The 14,883-nt window shown below is 26.6% G+C and overlaps 9 protein-coding genes across 9 annotated transcripts; 7 read left to right on the top strand and 2 right to left on the bottom strand.

The window, feature by feature from the left end:
* Positions 1 to 265: 265 nt before the first annotated feature.
* ENU1_187030 (chromosome partition protein smc family protein, putative) lies at positions 266 to 1,975 on the bottom strand (the record flags this gene model as incomplete). The annotated part of the gene is made up of 1 exon (XM_008861675.1): positions 266 to 1,975. One exon carries the CDS (start codon positions 1,973 to 1,975, stop codon positions 266 to 268), a length of 1,710 nt encoding a protein of 569 aa, XP_008859897.1.
* Positions 1,976 to 2,110: 135 nt separating this feature from the next.
* ENU1_187020 (hypothetical protein) lies at positions 2,111 to 2,551 on the top strand (the record flags this gene model as incomplete). The annotated part of the gene is made up of 1 exon (XM_008861674.1): positions 2,111 to 2,551. The coding sequence occupies one exon, from the start codon at positions 2,111 to 2,113 to the stop codon at positions 2,549 to 2,551; it is 441 nt and encodes a 146-aa protein (XP_008859896.1).
* Positions 2,552 to 2,995: 444 nt separating this feature from the next.
* On the top strand, positions 2,996 to 4,126 carry ENU1_187010 (hypothetical protein; the record flags this gene model as incomplete). The annotated part of the gene is made up of 1 exon (XM_008861673.1): positions 2,996 to 4,126. The coding sequence occupies one exon, from the start codon at positions 2,996 to 2,998 to the stop codon at positions 4,124 to 4,126; it is 1,131 nt and encodes a 376-aa protein (XP_008859895.1).
* A 71-nt stretch (positions 4,127 to 4,197) lies between these two features.
* Positions 4,198 to 4,497, top strand: ENU1_187000 (hypothetical protein; the record flags this gene model as incomplete). The annotated part of the gene is made up of 1 exon (XM_008861672.1): positions 4,198 to 4,497. One exon carries the CDS (start codon positions 4,198 to 4,200, stop codon positions 4,495 to 4,497), a length of 300 nt encoding a protein of 99 aa, XP_008859894.1.
* A 615-nt stretch (positions 4,498 to 5,112) lies between these two features.
* ENU1_186990 (PIWI, putative) lies at positions 5,113 to 7,932 on the top strand (the record flags this gene model as incomplete). Its single annotated transcript, XM_008861671.1, has 1 exon — positions 5,113 to 7,932. One exon carries the CDS (start codon positions 5,113 to 5,115, stop codon positions 7,930 to 7,932), a length of 2,820 nt encoding a protein of 939 aa, XP_008859893.1.
* Positions 7,933 to 8,061: 129 nt separating this feature from the next.
* Positions 8,062 to 9,339, top strand: ENU1_186980 (acid sphingomyelinase family phosphodiesterase, putative; the record flags this gene model as incomplete). The annotated part of the gene is made up of 1 exon (XM_008861670.1): positions 8,062 to 9,339. One exon carries the CDS (start codon positions 8,062 to 8,064, stop codon positions 9,337 to 9,339), a length of 1,278 nt encoding a protein of 425 aa, XP_008859892.1.
* Positions 9,340 to 9,407: 68 nt separating this feature from the next.
* Positions 9,408 to 10,801, bottom strand: ENU1_186970 (DnaJ domain containing protein; the record flags this gene model as incomplete). Its single annotated transcript, XM_008861669.1, has 2 exons — positions 9,408 to 9,929; positions 9,989 to 10,801. 2 exons carry the CDS (start codon positions 10,799 to 10,801, stop codon positions 9,408 to 9,410), a joined length of 1,335 nt encoding a protein of 444 aa, XP_008859891.1.
* Positions 10,802 to 11,008: 207 nt separating this feature from the next.
* Positions 11,009 to 13,216, top strand: ENU1_186960 (exocyst complex component sec15, putative; the record flags this gene model as incomplete). Its single annotated transcript, XM_008861668.1, has 1 exon — positions 11,009 to 13,216. The coding sequence occupies one exon, from the start codon at positions 11,009 to 11,011 to the stop codon at positions 13,214 to 13,216; it is 2,208 nt and encodes a 735-aa protein (XP_008859890.1).
* Positions 13,217 to 13,347: 131 nt separating this feature from the next.
* On the top strand, positions 13,348 to 14,680 carry ENU1_186950 (hypothetical protein; the record flags this gene model as incomplete). Its single annotated transcript, XM_008861667.1, has 4 exons — positions 13,348 to 13,539; positions 13,636 to 13,938; positions 13,993 to 14,348; positions 14,440 to 14,680. 4 exons carry the CDS (start codon positions 13,348 to 13,350, stop codon positions 14,678 to 14,680), a joined length of 1,092 nt encoding a protein of 363 aa, XP_008859889.1.
* Between the last annotated feature and the right edge of the window lie 203 nt (positions 14,681 to 14,883).

Below are 14,883 nucleotides of genomic sequence, written 5' to 3'. Positions count from 1 at the left end.
CTTATCTGTTTATCTATATTCTCCAATTCTTCTAGTTTATATTTGACAATACTAAATCAATATCTTAATTTGACTGTATAGATTTTTGGATTACTATATTAAAATAATTAAAGTTTCATATTAACTTTATAAAGATAAAAAAGAATCTTTCATATTAACATTTTATATTAAAAAAACTTAAATCAATAAATACATTATTATTTGAAGTATTACAAAGAAAAAACAAACTAATAATATTAGCATTAAAAAAACTCAATCAAATCAATTAATTTTTTGGAAGGTATGATGATTGTTGAATTCCAACCTCTTTAAAAGCATTAAATACACTTACTTTAACATCTTTCATTTTTTCGTCTACAATTTGAATTTTATTTTGATATTCTTGAATATAATTTTTATACACTTCTATTAAACGATTATTCTTTTCTAGTGTTTTTTCTTTAATAAAATTAAGTCGTTGTTCTTGTTGAACTCGTTGATGATTAAGTTCTTCTATTTCTTTGTTAAGAAGAGCTAATTGATCTCCTAATTTAGTTGCTTCTTTAAATTCTTTTTCATATTCAGTACGATCAATAGAAGCATATTTTTCTTCAATACTCTTAATTTCTTCTTCAATTTTATTTCTTTTAGTAATAATTACTTTCCATTTCTTTTCAGTAGTATTAATCGCTTCTTCTATTCCTTTTTCAACTTGTTTTAATTCATCAATTTCTTTTTTGATTTGTCCACTTGTTGTATTTAAATTTCTAATCTTTTCTTCATTTGCTTTTTGAATTGTTTTACATTGAATAATATTTTTTTGAAGAACTTCTAAACTGTTTTGTATATTTTCGAGTGTTACTTTATCCATTAAATTATTTTTATCAATTGGTACTTCTTTTTCAGTCTTTTTAATTAATTCTTTGACTTGTTCAATAACAATATTAAGTTCTTGTTCTTCATTTTTTACAGCAATAGTTTCTTCTTTAAGATGCTCATTTAATCGATTTATTTCTTTCTTTTGTTCTTCATTTTGAATTTCAAGCATTTGAAGATCTTTTCCTTTTCCAACTTTACTGTCCAATTGTTTTTTTTCTTCGAGAACATTTTGCAACTCATTTTTTAAGCTTTTTTCTTCACTTTCTCTTTGTTGTAAAACTCCTTTCTTTAGATCTCTTTCATTTCTATAATTAATTCTTTCTTCTTCAAGGACTTTCCTTTGATTTATAATTTCTTCACATTGTAACTTTAAATTTTCTACAGCATATGGAACATAACTCATCTCTTTTATTTCTTCATTAAGTCTTGACAATTTTAATGTTAAATCATCTTTTAATGTTTCTAATTCACTCATTCGTGTACTTATCATTTCTTCTAATTTCTTTGATACCATTAATTCTGTTTGGTGATTTACACAACTCTGAAGTGCACATTGTTCACATTCCATTGCAATTGTTTCTTCTACTAATTCATCTTCATCTAATAAATCTTGTTTCATAGCATCAATTCCTTCACACACAACATCTCCTGCATCTTTTAACCAGGTTAATGACCCTAACATAAATGACCAACAATGTGGAGCTGAAACATGTGACAATTGATTTGCATTAAAATTATGACCTAACATAGAAAATAATAGTGACAATGTTTGTTCTTCTCTTCCCTCATGAACAACAAAGTTAGGAATAATTCTCCGGGCTAATAATTCAACCATAATTATGTATTCCCTACTTGTTGGTAATTCTTCTTTTATTCTTTTTAAATCTCTTAGAGTTACCTTATAATTTTCTGTTTGTGTTTTTGTTAAACAATAATCCTCATAGTTAAGTTGTTCTAAAAACGAAACTAATTCATTCCATTTTTGAGTACGATACTCAACATTAATATGCCATGGTCTATTATCAATATGCTTTGGTTGACTAGTAGACATAAAGTCATGAAGTTGATAAAACTCATCAGCTTTTCTTGTTTTAATCTTTGTCCTATTTGATAACATATATAATGATTATTGCTTCTAATATTTCTAAGATCAAAAAGAGAAAAAGAGATTGAAAAATAGATAAAAAGAAATGAAAAGATAAATTCTTAAAAAATAAAAAAATCTTAAAAAATCTCTTCAAAACCCTTTATCATGAAACGTTGTCTTGAAAGTAATGGAAAAAAAAGATTACAAGATGAAAGTGATGAACAAGACATCTGTGATGATTGTTGTTGTGATAGAGACTTCCCTGAGTTATCTAATTTTAAAATGATTGGGAAGTTTGAAGGAAAAATTAAATTCTTCAATGGAAACTTTGAGTTTGATGGAAAATTTGATGGAACTGTTGAATCAAATCAAAATGAGGTTTTACCAGAAGGTGAAGAGTGTAATTCTGAAGAGCTTGAGTCTGCAAAAAAGAAATTGTTAGGCACTGGTGATAAACTTCAACTTAGCTCAAAAGAAGAAGAGGAAGAAGCACTCTCTGTTGCTTCTGACGATTCAAGTGAAGAAGAAGAAAAACCTAATAAAAAGCATTATGATGCTGCTAAATTACAAAATCCACCAACTGCAGAAGATTGCAAAACACAATAATTTTAATTTTTTTGTTATTTGATTTAATAATAAAATAATGATTAATTCAATGATTTTAAGATAGATAAACATAAAATAAAGTATATAAAAAATATTTCGTAGTTTTTTTTCGTAATTATATATTTTTATTATTTTCTATTAATTTTTATTTAAATATTATATTATTGAATAGATGAACTTAATAATCTGTTAATCTGTTGTTTTGTTTTTCATGAAATATGTATTTATTCTTTTACTTATTACAGCACTGTCAAAAGCAAAAGTGTTACAAAACTCTCCGTGTTTTGTTTGTTTTTTTTTCTATTACAGAATATATAATTTTAAACTTTAAAAACAAAGAGAAATAAAATTTGTTAAAAGAAATTAATGATATAGCCGAATTATCATATTGAAAATTTTAAAAATGTACAAAATAAGAATGGACTTGGTTTGTTATCTCCTGACATGAAAATAGTTCATGATTGTTATCAAGATGTTCCTAATCAAGAAACAAATGTTATGGGTTATTCCTCACATACTAAATGTTATGTTTCTACTGGAATGTTTTTTGAACTTTTTCATGAAAAAAAAATTCCACGTTGTGGTCAATGTTTAGAACTTCATAGTGTAAGTCTTAAAACAACTCATTGTATTATTTCTGGTTCATTTGAGATAACTAACACTACAAATAAATATATCAAATATACAAATAAAACTATTGTTGTTGACCCTGATTTATTTATGATGTTATCTGGTTTTCATAAAGAAACTGCTACTGATGTGTTACCTGCATCAATTAAATATGTCGACTGTTTATATAAAACATATCCAGCTGCTGTATTAACAAAAGTTGATAATAATATAACTGAAGTAGTTTTATTTAATACTAATGTAATTGTTGAAAGTTTACTATTTCAGCAATCATATCATTATGCTGATATTACAACAACAAAATTTACTTTATCAACTCCAACCAAAAATGGTCAAATTGATACTGATAAAATATACCAAATAAAATTATTCAATTTTATTGGTTCTTCAATTTTTATTAATATTAAATTTATACCTAACACTACATTTATCTCTTCTACTCCATTTCCAATAACTTATAATGAATCAACTTCTTTGTGTTCTTTTATTCCACAGGCAAATATAATTCTTAAAGATGGAATTATGGGAGGCGTCTCTGAAGATATTGCTGATGATGATTTCTTTTCATGGGAAATTGGATGTCAGCCAACAGGTGATCCATTACCGTATACTCCATTAACAAAGAATGACCCATCATTTATTTTTGAGAATGAGATTGTTGGTTATTCTATAAAATATCCAGTGCCTATTAGAATTAGTGAACATTACCATTATATTACTTTAATTACTGAGAGTGATAATCCTATCAATTTAACTTATCCAAAAATTTATTCCCTACATGGATATGATTTAAATAATCTAGAATCATTCTCTTGTGGTAGTTTAGTTTTCGAGTATAATATAACTAAACAACCAACAAATACATATAGATTAGAATTTCGAATCAATTTGCTATTATCAAAATGCCATGGCTTTTGTTTGTTTCTTTTTATTCTTTATCATTAATAAGAAAGAATTGACTCACACCAATAGCTAACTTCTATATCCTTAGGTTTAAAACGACAACTGGAACAAAAATGACAATCATGGAAAATTATTGGACTAACAGACATGCTTTGAATTATACGGTTTGTAATAATTCATTTGAGTGTGAAATAGGGGATGAGTGTGACCCAACTGAATCAAATTTAAGTCCTTTGTCAAACCAAATACAAAAGAATTATACAAAAGGGTGTGCTCCATTTTGTGGAGTTTGTCCATTTGGATATTCATGTAACCAAGCTGCAAGATGTGTTAAAAATTCAATTCATAACACAAGAAGTGATAGCTTAAGTATCTTCATTGGTCTTTCTACAATTCTTTTAATGTTAATTTGAATTGTTTGTTTATATTATTTTAAGTTGAATGGGTATAATCTCCTAATCACAATATTTAATCTTTTTTTATTTTTATTATGTAGAACTTAAAAGTTTTATTCCATAAAACAAATAGCTAGTATCCACTTATTTAAATTTTACAACTTCTTATTGTATTAAAATTTCCTACTTTCTTGATGACAAAAAAGAAATTATACAAAAGTAGGGTTTGGTTGCAAGTCGTTTTTATTATTGATAGAATCTACATTTGATAATTCAACAGCTTACAATGTCTGTAATGTTAAGAGTAGTAACTATTCAATTGGGTATGCTAATGGTTTATCAACAACTGGAAAGCAATAGCATAATTTTGAAAAAAAAGAAAAGAGAAAGTATATAATTCATAACATCACAACAAATAAAATTCGTGTTTGTTTCAAATTTATTGAGACATTAAAACTCAGGAAACAAAACTTATTGTTTCAGACAACACTTTAAAAATTTCCAGAAAAATCTGTTTTTAGAGTAATATTTTAAAGAAAAACTATAGAAAAGAAGAAAAATAAAAAGACAAGAAATAATGAGATCTAATTTAGCCAATTATATAAAAGGAACTTATCTATAAAACCCTATATAATGCAACCATCAATTCACGATTACTTCTCAAATGACCAAACAATTGATAAACCAGTGCATGAGAGAATTGACAAAGATTTTTATGCCTCTCTTCCAAAAAAACCAGTTGAAGAACCAGATTGCCAAAAAAAGGACATCTATTGTAATGCTTTTAAAGTTAATTTCTCTTCAATGAATTTAATAAATTATGAAGCTCGTTTTGAACCAGACACTGAAAATACCTCATTAAAGAGAGCACTCCTTTTTGCCCATTTCCAACGTAGAGTTATTACTGATGGTAGAATGGTTTCAGTTCCAGAAGAAGTTCCAGAAGATAAACGAAACTTCCAAATTAAAGCAAGAAGTCAACAAGTTTTTGAAGTTGAACTTGTACCTGCTACTGGATCAAATGACCTTGATATTCAAAAAGCTAACATGTTATTAAAATCAATTATTATTGATGGAAATAAAAAAATGATTTCATGGAAAAAGAGTTTCTTTGATGTAAGTAAACCAGAAGAATTTACTTCAGATAGAGGAAATAGACTTGCTGTTCTTCAAGGGTTTTCATCTACTACACAAATCTTTGATACAGATCCATATCTTGTCATTGACAAATCTTTTAGATGTTTGAGAACACAAACTTATTTGGATTCAATTCGTTCAAAAGATCAAGACACAATTAAAAAAGAATTCCAACCAATGGTTCTTTATAATAGTCAAACTAAAAGATTAGAAAAAATTGATGACATTGATTTTGGAAAAAATCCAAGCTTTAGCTTTACTCGTAAAGATGGAAGTTCTGTTTCTATTGCTGAATATTATAAACAACGTTATCAAATTGAAATTAGAGACATGGACCAACCATTACTTGTACAAAAGAAAATTGAAAAAGATTCAGAAGGAAAAGAAGTTGAAAAACAACCATGTTATTTTGTTCCAGAACTTATGAGACTTACTGGTATGTCAGATGATATGAGAGCTGATAATCAATTTATGAGAAAATTAGCTGATTTGTTTAGTGCTGACCCACAAAAGAAAATGGATTCACTTAAAAGTATTGTTGATGGTAATATACAAAATATTCCAGACCTTAAACAATGGAAAATTAATGTTGAAAGAGAACCAGCATGTTTCCCATCTTATGTATTACATAATCCACAAATTATTTCAAAGAGTAGAAATATTGATGTGCCAAGTAATCGAGATTGGAGAACTGATATAAGAAACTTTAATTTTTATGATTTAAAACCATTAGATAGATGGACTGCTATTGTACCAAGTCAATGTATGAATGAATTTAATTCATTTGAACATCAACTTGGTAATTTCTATGATCGTTTGAAAGTTTCATATAGACAACCTAATATTATTAATTTAAGTGGAACAAATATTGATCAATATAAACCAGATTTAAAGAATAGTTCTATGGTATTAGCTGTTTCTGTTACAGATAGTATCTATGAACAAATTAAGAAATTTTGTGTTGATGAAAATGTTCCAACACAATGCATTAAACCAAATACTTTAAGAAGACAACCACCTACACCAATTATTCAAATGATTACATTACAAATGCAATCTAAGATGGGAGGAATTCCATGGAAAACTGAAATTGATTCAAGCTTTGCTGATGGTATGACAGTTGGTATTGATGTTATTTCAGCAGGCAAAGATAGGGAAATTGTTGCTATTGTCAGCTCAGTTGATAAAGACTTCACAGTTTATAAAAAGAGTTCAGTTGTTGAAAAGAAAGGACTTCATACTGCTGGAATTCATATTGGAGAATTTATGAAGAAAGCTCTTGAATCATATACTGAATATAATGGAAGTCATCCAAAGAAAGTGATTATTTATAGAGGGTCTGCTAATACTGGAGATTTGAAAAATATTCAACAAGGAGAGTTAGTTGAAGTTAAAAAGGCTATTGCTGAATATGACCAAAGCATTCAATTTATTTATGTCACTGTGAATAATAAACATGATATGAAATTCTTCTCAAAAGATGGAAATAATTTTATTAATCCATTACCTGGAACTGTTATTACTCAAGGAGTTACTAAAACAGATATATTCCAATTCTATTTAGTTTCTCATGTTCCAAGAAAGGGATTAGTGAAACCATCAATGTATTTTGTTTTAGAAAATACTATTGAAAATCTTTCACAACTCTCTCTTTATAATTTTACATATGAACTTACTCATTTATATTTCAATGGTGCTAATTCTGTTTGTTTCCCAACACCTTTGTATCAAGCTAATAAATTCTGTAAAATGTTAAATGATTGTGGGTATGTTGAAGGTACTAGAAAATCAAGTAGAGGAGGAAATGGTGGTTTCCAAAGAGGAGGAAGAGGCTTCGGTGGAGGAAATGGACGAGGCAGAGGCGCTGAACGTAGAGAAGACAGAAGAAGAGACGATCGTGACAGACATGACTATGATCGTAGAGATGATAGAGATAGAAGAGATTATTATGACCGTAGAGATGATCGTGACAGAAGAGATTATTATGATCGTAGAGATGATAGAGATAGACACGAATATGAGTCAAGTCGACGTGATGATAGAGACAGACATGGATATAGTTCAAGTAGAAGAGATGATAGAGATAGGTATGACTATGAATCAAGTAGAAGAGATGACAGAGACAGACATGGATATAGTTCAAGTAGAAGAGATGACAGAGATAGATATGAAGAATCTAGCCGACGCGATGATAGAGACAGACATGGATATAGTTCAAGTAGAAGAGACGATAGAGGAGATAGATATGATGACCGTTCACCAAGAAGAGATGATAGAAGTTCAAACAGAAGAGATGATAGAGATCATCACCACTAATTGATTAAAGTCTAATCAAAGAAGAATATTTTTAAGCTTTTTATTATTTATTAAAGAAGAAAATTTTTTTAAATTAAAAAAAAATAAATGAAAAAAAAACTTAAAAATTCTGAAAAATCATATTATCGAATGGTATTTCAAATACTATTATTTATTGTCTTTACTTATTCATTTGAAATGTGGCAACTCACTGATATTCATTTAGACCCTATGTATACTGTTGGGAGTGATCCATTAAAATTATGTAGAGAAGGAAAAGGGAATGCAGGTAAGTATGGAGATTATTCATGTGATGCAAACACGGCATTATTAGATTCATTAGTTAAATTTATTAAAAGAAATACTGATGTAAATGGAAAAGTTATGGTTTATAATGGTGATATTGTTTCACGTGCAATCCCTAAATATAATTTAGATTATGTAAAACAATCCATTGTTAATGCTACTGCTTTGTTAAAGAAATTTGAAGACTTTTTCATTATTCCTATGTTAGGAAATCATGATGTTTATCCTGCTAATCAAATGGCTATTAATTCACAATGGATATTTCAATTTGCTGCTGAACAATTTGCTCCTTTCTTATCACAAAATGCTATTGAATCATTTAAACATGGAGGATATTATACTATGCCATTTCCTGCACATTTAGGTATTAAAGTTCCTTTAAATGCTGTAGTTCTTAATACTGTTTTATATTATAATTATAATAAACAAACAATGGATTCTACAGATCCTTTAGGACAGTTTGAATGGTTTAAAACAGTAATGGATGGATACAGAAAGACTGGACAAAGAGCTATTGTTAGTATGCACATATGTCCTGGAGTGGCTGAAAGGTTTAATTATTCAGATCAATTATATCCACAATATAATGATAGACTAGTTGATTCATTAGCAGAGTATAATGATGTTATTCTTGGAGTATTATGTGGACATTTACATACAGATACATTCAGAATTTTAAGTAAAGGAAATAAGAAGGTAATGGCATTTATCGGACCGTCTGTAGACACATGGTTAGGAACATCACCTTCAATAAGAAAATATGATGTTGGAAATGGACGAGGATATATGAAAGAATTTAAGAATTATCACTTCCAGTTACGACCAAAAAAAGATAAATTAAAACCTAAAACAACTATTAAACAACCAAGTGATGGATTTAATAAATGGAAATTCAATTATGGATCATCTTCAGAGTATGGATTAAAAGAATTAAGTCCTAAAGAATTTGAAATTCTTGCAGCAAGAATGGATAAGGATCTTCAATTATTTAATAAATATCATCTTCATTTTAGAGCAGATACACCAGGATTTAATTGCAAAGGGAATTGTAAAAACAATTGTATGTGTGCTGTGAGATATCCAAGACAGAATGAATTTGCAAATTGTGTAGTTTGGAATTAAGTCTTATCAATTCTTTCTTTTGGTTTCAATTGATTGCAATAATTTTTTTTTGTGATTTTAATAATAAATTATAATTTGTGATGCATTTCTAATATTTCTCCAAAGCCAAACATTACAACACTTAACCCATAACCAATTGTTACTGAACGAAAGAAATACATATTAGTGTTAATAGAACAAAATAATAATTCCATTAAATATGTAAAAATTGATATTCCTACTAATACTTTCCAACGAGAATCACTTTTTTCAATTTCCCATTCAATTGGTTGACGAATTGATACATCTTTACAAAGATCAGCAAAAGTCATTTGAGGAGGACCAATATCAGTACAGTCATGAATGATATAAGGACCACCAAATCGAATTTTTTTTGACGTTTTATGAATAAGAGCATTTTTTATAGAAGGACCAGCAACTCTAATACATAATGAAGCAATTAAAAAATGAACAACTGCAGTGGAAAAGAAATAAACTAATATTGGTGGAAGGAATTTATAAACGACTAATGATAATATAAAAGTTACAAAAACAATTATATATGAAATTGGCTGAGAGTTTAAAGGAAAAAATTGAATAGAGATTGTAATCTATTCTCATGAGTTATGTTATTTTTAATATTTAAAAGATAATGAAATAGATAGCAAACATATTCTAATGATGACCCAATTAATGAATCAACTATTCCATGGAAAAACCAAAATGCAAATAAAACTAATAATCCATATTGAACATCTGGAACAGCATACATAATACGTGTTGCATTTCTAAAAAAATGAGAATTTGTATCATCAGATGCACATACTCTCATAAAACATGAAGTTGTTAAAATTGCACCTATTGCTATGTTAAAAGAACCAATACATAAAGGACTATGAATAGGATGTATATATGAAAGAAAACAAAGGAATATCCATACAATAAAAGAATAATCCCAAGAAAGAGTATGACCATCATTTATGATTAATACTAATTCTGAATAAATAAATATATGATCAACTATTCCAGTTTCAAATTGATAAAAAAATTGTAATAAAGAATATATTGATGACATTATTAAAACTACTATGGTTGTTTTCCATGGAATTTGTTTTGTTAAATAAATATGACAAATTGTAGATGATATAATAATTAATGGTAATTGAAATAGATGTTCTAAAAGAATAAGAATTAATGATATAAATAACATAATCATTCTGTTTTGTTTTGATAATTGTTTTTGTGTTATTGGAATATTAATATATTCAGCTACATTTACTGCATTTTTTCCATATAAATTATATAATATTCTTTTATGAGGATCTTCTAAGACTGAATATGCCTCTGCAATAGCATTAAATTCAGTTGAATTTGGATTTCTATCTGGATGATATTGTTTTGCTAATAAATGATATCTTCTTTTAATTTGTTGCAATGAAGAAGAAGGAGACACACCAAGTATTTTGTAGTAGTCATCATTCATTGACTAATTATTAGTTCTTTTTTAATTTTTTATACTAATTAAATATAAAAATGTATATATAACAAAAAGAATTACTACAACATAAAATGAATGACAATACTAAAACTGTTTTGTAAAAAAATTTAATAAGTTATAATCACTAAAGAACTTAAAAAAAAGAAGAAAAAAGAATAAAAATAGGTCAAACATCTTAAAAATCAAAATAGAATGAACGGAGCAAAAAATCAACCAAGTTTGACAAAAGAAAAAAGAGAACAATTTTCTGATGTATTGTATTCAATCTCTCATAGTGAGAAGTACGAAACAGTTTTAAAAGAAGTAATTGAAAATGGAAAAGAAAATGATCTTGAAGCAGTTCTTCAAGAATATGTTGATAAAAGAGAAACAGAAATTCAAACTATTTGTAATGATCAATTCCAAAAATTTATTGGATGTACTGAACAACTAGGAACTGTTAAAGAAAAAATGATTAAAACACAAGAACGATTAGAAAAAACAAGTTCACAAGCAAAAGAGTCAAGTGATATTTTATTTAGTAAAATTAAATTATTAAGTAATAATAGAGTTTCTACTGTTAACATTATGAAAACATTAGGATTTGTTGAAAAATTAAAAACTATATTAGAAACAGTTAAAGGAATTGAAGATGATATTAGTAATGGTCATATTTCAAAAGCTTTCATTGTCTATGATCGTTTAAGAAAATTACAACTATTTGAACAAAATGAATATAAAATTATTCAACTAATTAATTTAAGACTTGAAACTATTAAAAGTAGTATTAAAAATAAAGCTATAAAATTATTTGATAGGTGGTGTGAAGCTGTTAATGAAGATAATGAAAAAATTGGTATTTCAATACTTGACCATAACAAAGAACTTATTGTTAATAATGCTAGTTCTAAAGAAGAAGATTATGATGCTTTTGAAAAATCAGAAATAAATTTTGTTTGGTTATATGAGGCTTATTTTATTCATATGTCTTTTCATACTGAACAAGATTTTATTAATCAGTATAAAGACTTACAAGAACAACGATATACAGCAATTCAAAGTTATCCAAATCAATCTCTTCAACAAATGTTAAGTAGAATGTTAGGATTTTTCGTGATTGAACATCAAGTTCAACAGACAACAGAAAATATTGTTAAATCTGAAGATTTGCAAAAAATGTGGGGAGATGCTGCTCAAAAACTCAAAACATTCTCTTCTGGTTATCTTAGTCTTAAACAAGGACTAGATGTTTTCCTTAAAACTAAAGATCAAATGACATATTTTATTAAAGCTGTTAAGGTTTATGACTATGATGCTTCTCCTTTAGTTGGTGCGTTACAAAGTATTTTTGCTAAATATGCTATTAAAATTGGTGAACAATATTATGAAAGATTAAAAAATGAAATTAAGCCAGAATTATTCCAAGCCACTGCTCCTACTACAGAATTACAAAAACAATTTATGACTCTTATTGAAACTACATCAAATCCAAATATGAAAAGTATTACATTACCAACAATATATTCAAGAGCTTTCTATCTTTGTTTAGAAAAATTGGTACCATTTATTGAGGAACTTGAAAGATATGAAATGGAATTAGACATAGCACTAGAACCGATATGTGGTACAATGCAAGAATATCTTTATGAGCTTTTAAAAATTTATCCTGAATTTTTAAAATCAAATAATAAAGCAACATTACAAATAACATACCAAATTTTGGTTGATTTAGAAGGGTTTGAAAAAACAACACCATTAATTTGTTCATTAATTTCTGACCATTTTGGTAAACGATTTAGTGACTTAACCAAAATTGCTAAAGAGTTTAATATTAAACAAAAGACTGAATCAATTTATAAAGGAGTAAAAGAATGGATTTGTGAAAAATATTTACATACGATACAAGACTTTATGAAAACATGTGATACAATGTCATCAATTTCATCAGAAAAATCACATGAATTTATAGACTCTATTATTAACTTTACTAAAAATCAATTTTCACAATTATCTATTTTATCTCCAGTGGTTGTCTCAGAGATTCAAACTCAAATGTTACAAAAATTAAATGAATCATTAACCAGTCTTATATCTAACTGCCAAAAATTCAATTGTAATTTTATTAAACAATTCCAATGTGATATTAATGCAATTGAAAACTTTTGTATGTCTAATCCTACATTTAAAAGTCAGGTTTATACCTTTGTTTGGTGTAAACAAGTATCAACATTCTTTAATTCACCTCATCCAGAAGAGTTTTTAGTTGAAGAAACAAGAAATAAACTTTATAACAAATTATCTGATAAAACAGAATTAACAACATTAATTAATAAATTTGATACAAATAGTCTCCCAAGAAATGATCCTCGAAAGAAAGCATATAGTACAGTAAAAGGACAACTCTCAAAATTAAAATTTTAATTGAGAATTAAATTAAAAATAATTAATTTAAGTTTTTATGTTTTTCTTAATAGAACTAAAAAATATTAAAAAAACTAAAAAAGGAATATTTAATGTTAACGTTATTGGTCATTGTTTTGTTCTATAAATCAATGGCTTTACCAAAAATATTGGGTCTTTCTATTCGTAATAGTTGGGGAAATAAATACCAAAAAATAGTTGAAAGAAGAGATAACTATTTGTCATTAATAGGTGATGATTCACAATACACTTTATCAAATACCGAGAAGACTCAAGTAGGATATTTATTCCAAGGAAAAGATGAAAGTATTAGTTCTAAATTTGTTTGTTTTTTTTATTTAAATTAATAACATAAATATTTTTTATTTTTGTTATTAAATTAATAAATTTTATTAAATACAATAAAATTAACAGTTGAGAGTTTAACAAATGAATTTATTGAATTATTTGTTCCACTTCAAATTCAAAGAAGAGTTGGTGAAATGGGAATTGTACTTTCAGAAGAGTCTGTTCGTAACAATGATTTAAAAACAGGTAAAAATGGATTAGAAATTAGTTTAAAAATGAATAATAAAGGAAAAGATCAAGTGCTTTTAACTATTTTTAATAATAAAGATGATAGATATAATCAAGTTCATACTTTAACTTGTAAAAGTTTAAAAACTGCACCAAGAAATACTGGGATTTATATTGTTTATAATGGTGAGTTAAATACAATTTCTGTTTGTTTAACTAATTTTCTCTTAATTATTATTCTAAATTACTTATAGTACTAGACTGATCTTTATCTTGACGGTGATCAAGTTAAATGTTCTAGTGAAAATTTTATTAAAATTCCTAAGAAAGTTTTTATTTCATTAATTGGAAATGGATTTAATGGTTTGGTAAAAGAAATTAATATCGTTAATAAACTTACTAAACAACCTAAACAACAACTAATAACAAAAAAATATACCATCGAAGAAATTAAAGGAAAATCTCACAACGAAATTTTATATGAAATTTATGATGGTATCAAAGGATTATATATCCCTTTATTAGATGCTTCAAAACAATCAGTTGATTATGCTCAAACCGTTAATAATTTAAAACATTATGTCAGAGATACATTAATTCCTAAATGTGGTAATGTGTTTGTTTTTATATAATAGTTTAGATCATCTTATCATTCCTTTTATTTGACTAAAACAATGAACATTTTCACATAATATTAACTATTTTAGAGAAGAACCTATTAATATACAAGAAGTCCTTGATAAGGTTAATAAAATTAATATTACTAAAACACAAGACTCTATTAAAGAATTAACCAAATTAGATGCCTTCAATGAACTTAACTTTGTTACAAGAAATCCTACTTCATTTTTATTCTGGTTTATCACATTAGGAGTTCAAGGATTCACTGTATTTCTTCTTTATTTCATCATAAAAAAGAAGAAGAAAATACAAGTTAATATGGAATAATTCAATTTTTAAAAATAATCTTAAAATTAGTTCATCAAAACTTATAATTCTAGCCAAAATCTCAATCTTATTTGAACATTATAATCTCCAGATCACTTTTTTAATAAAAAGGGAAAGGTAAAGTGATATATAAAAGTCAATGTTGAACAAATAAAATATCAAAGCAAGTTATGGAATATCAACCAAAAGTTATCTTAATTACT

The sequence above is a fragment of the Entamoeba nuttalli genome (genome assembly GCF_000257125.1).
Source record: "Entamoeba nuttalli P19 unplaced genomic scaffold asmbl_8557, whole genome shotgun sequence".
Lineage (NCBI taxonomy): Eukaryota > Evosea > Mastigamoebida > Endamoebidae > Entamoeba > Entamoeba nuttalli.
This window is presented reverse-complemented; position numbering and strand designations above follow the sequence as displayed.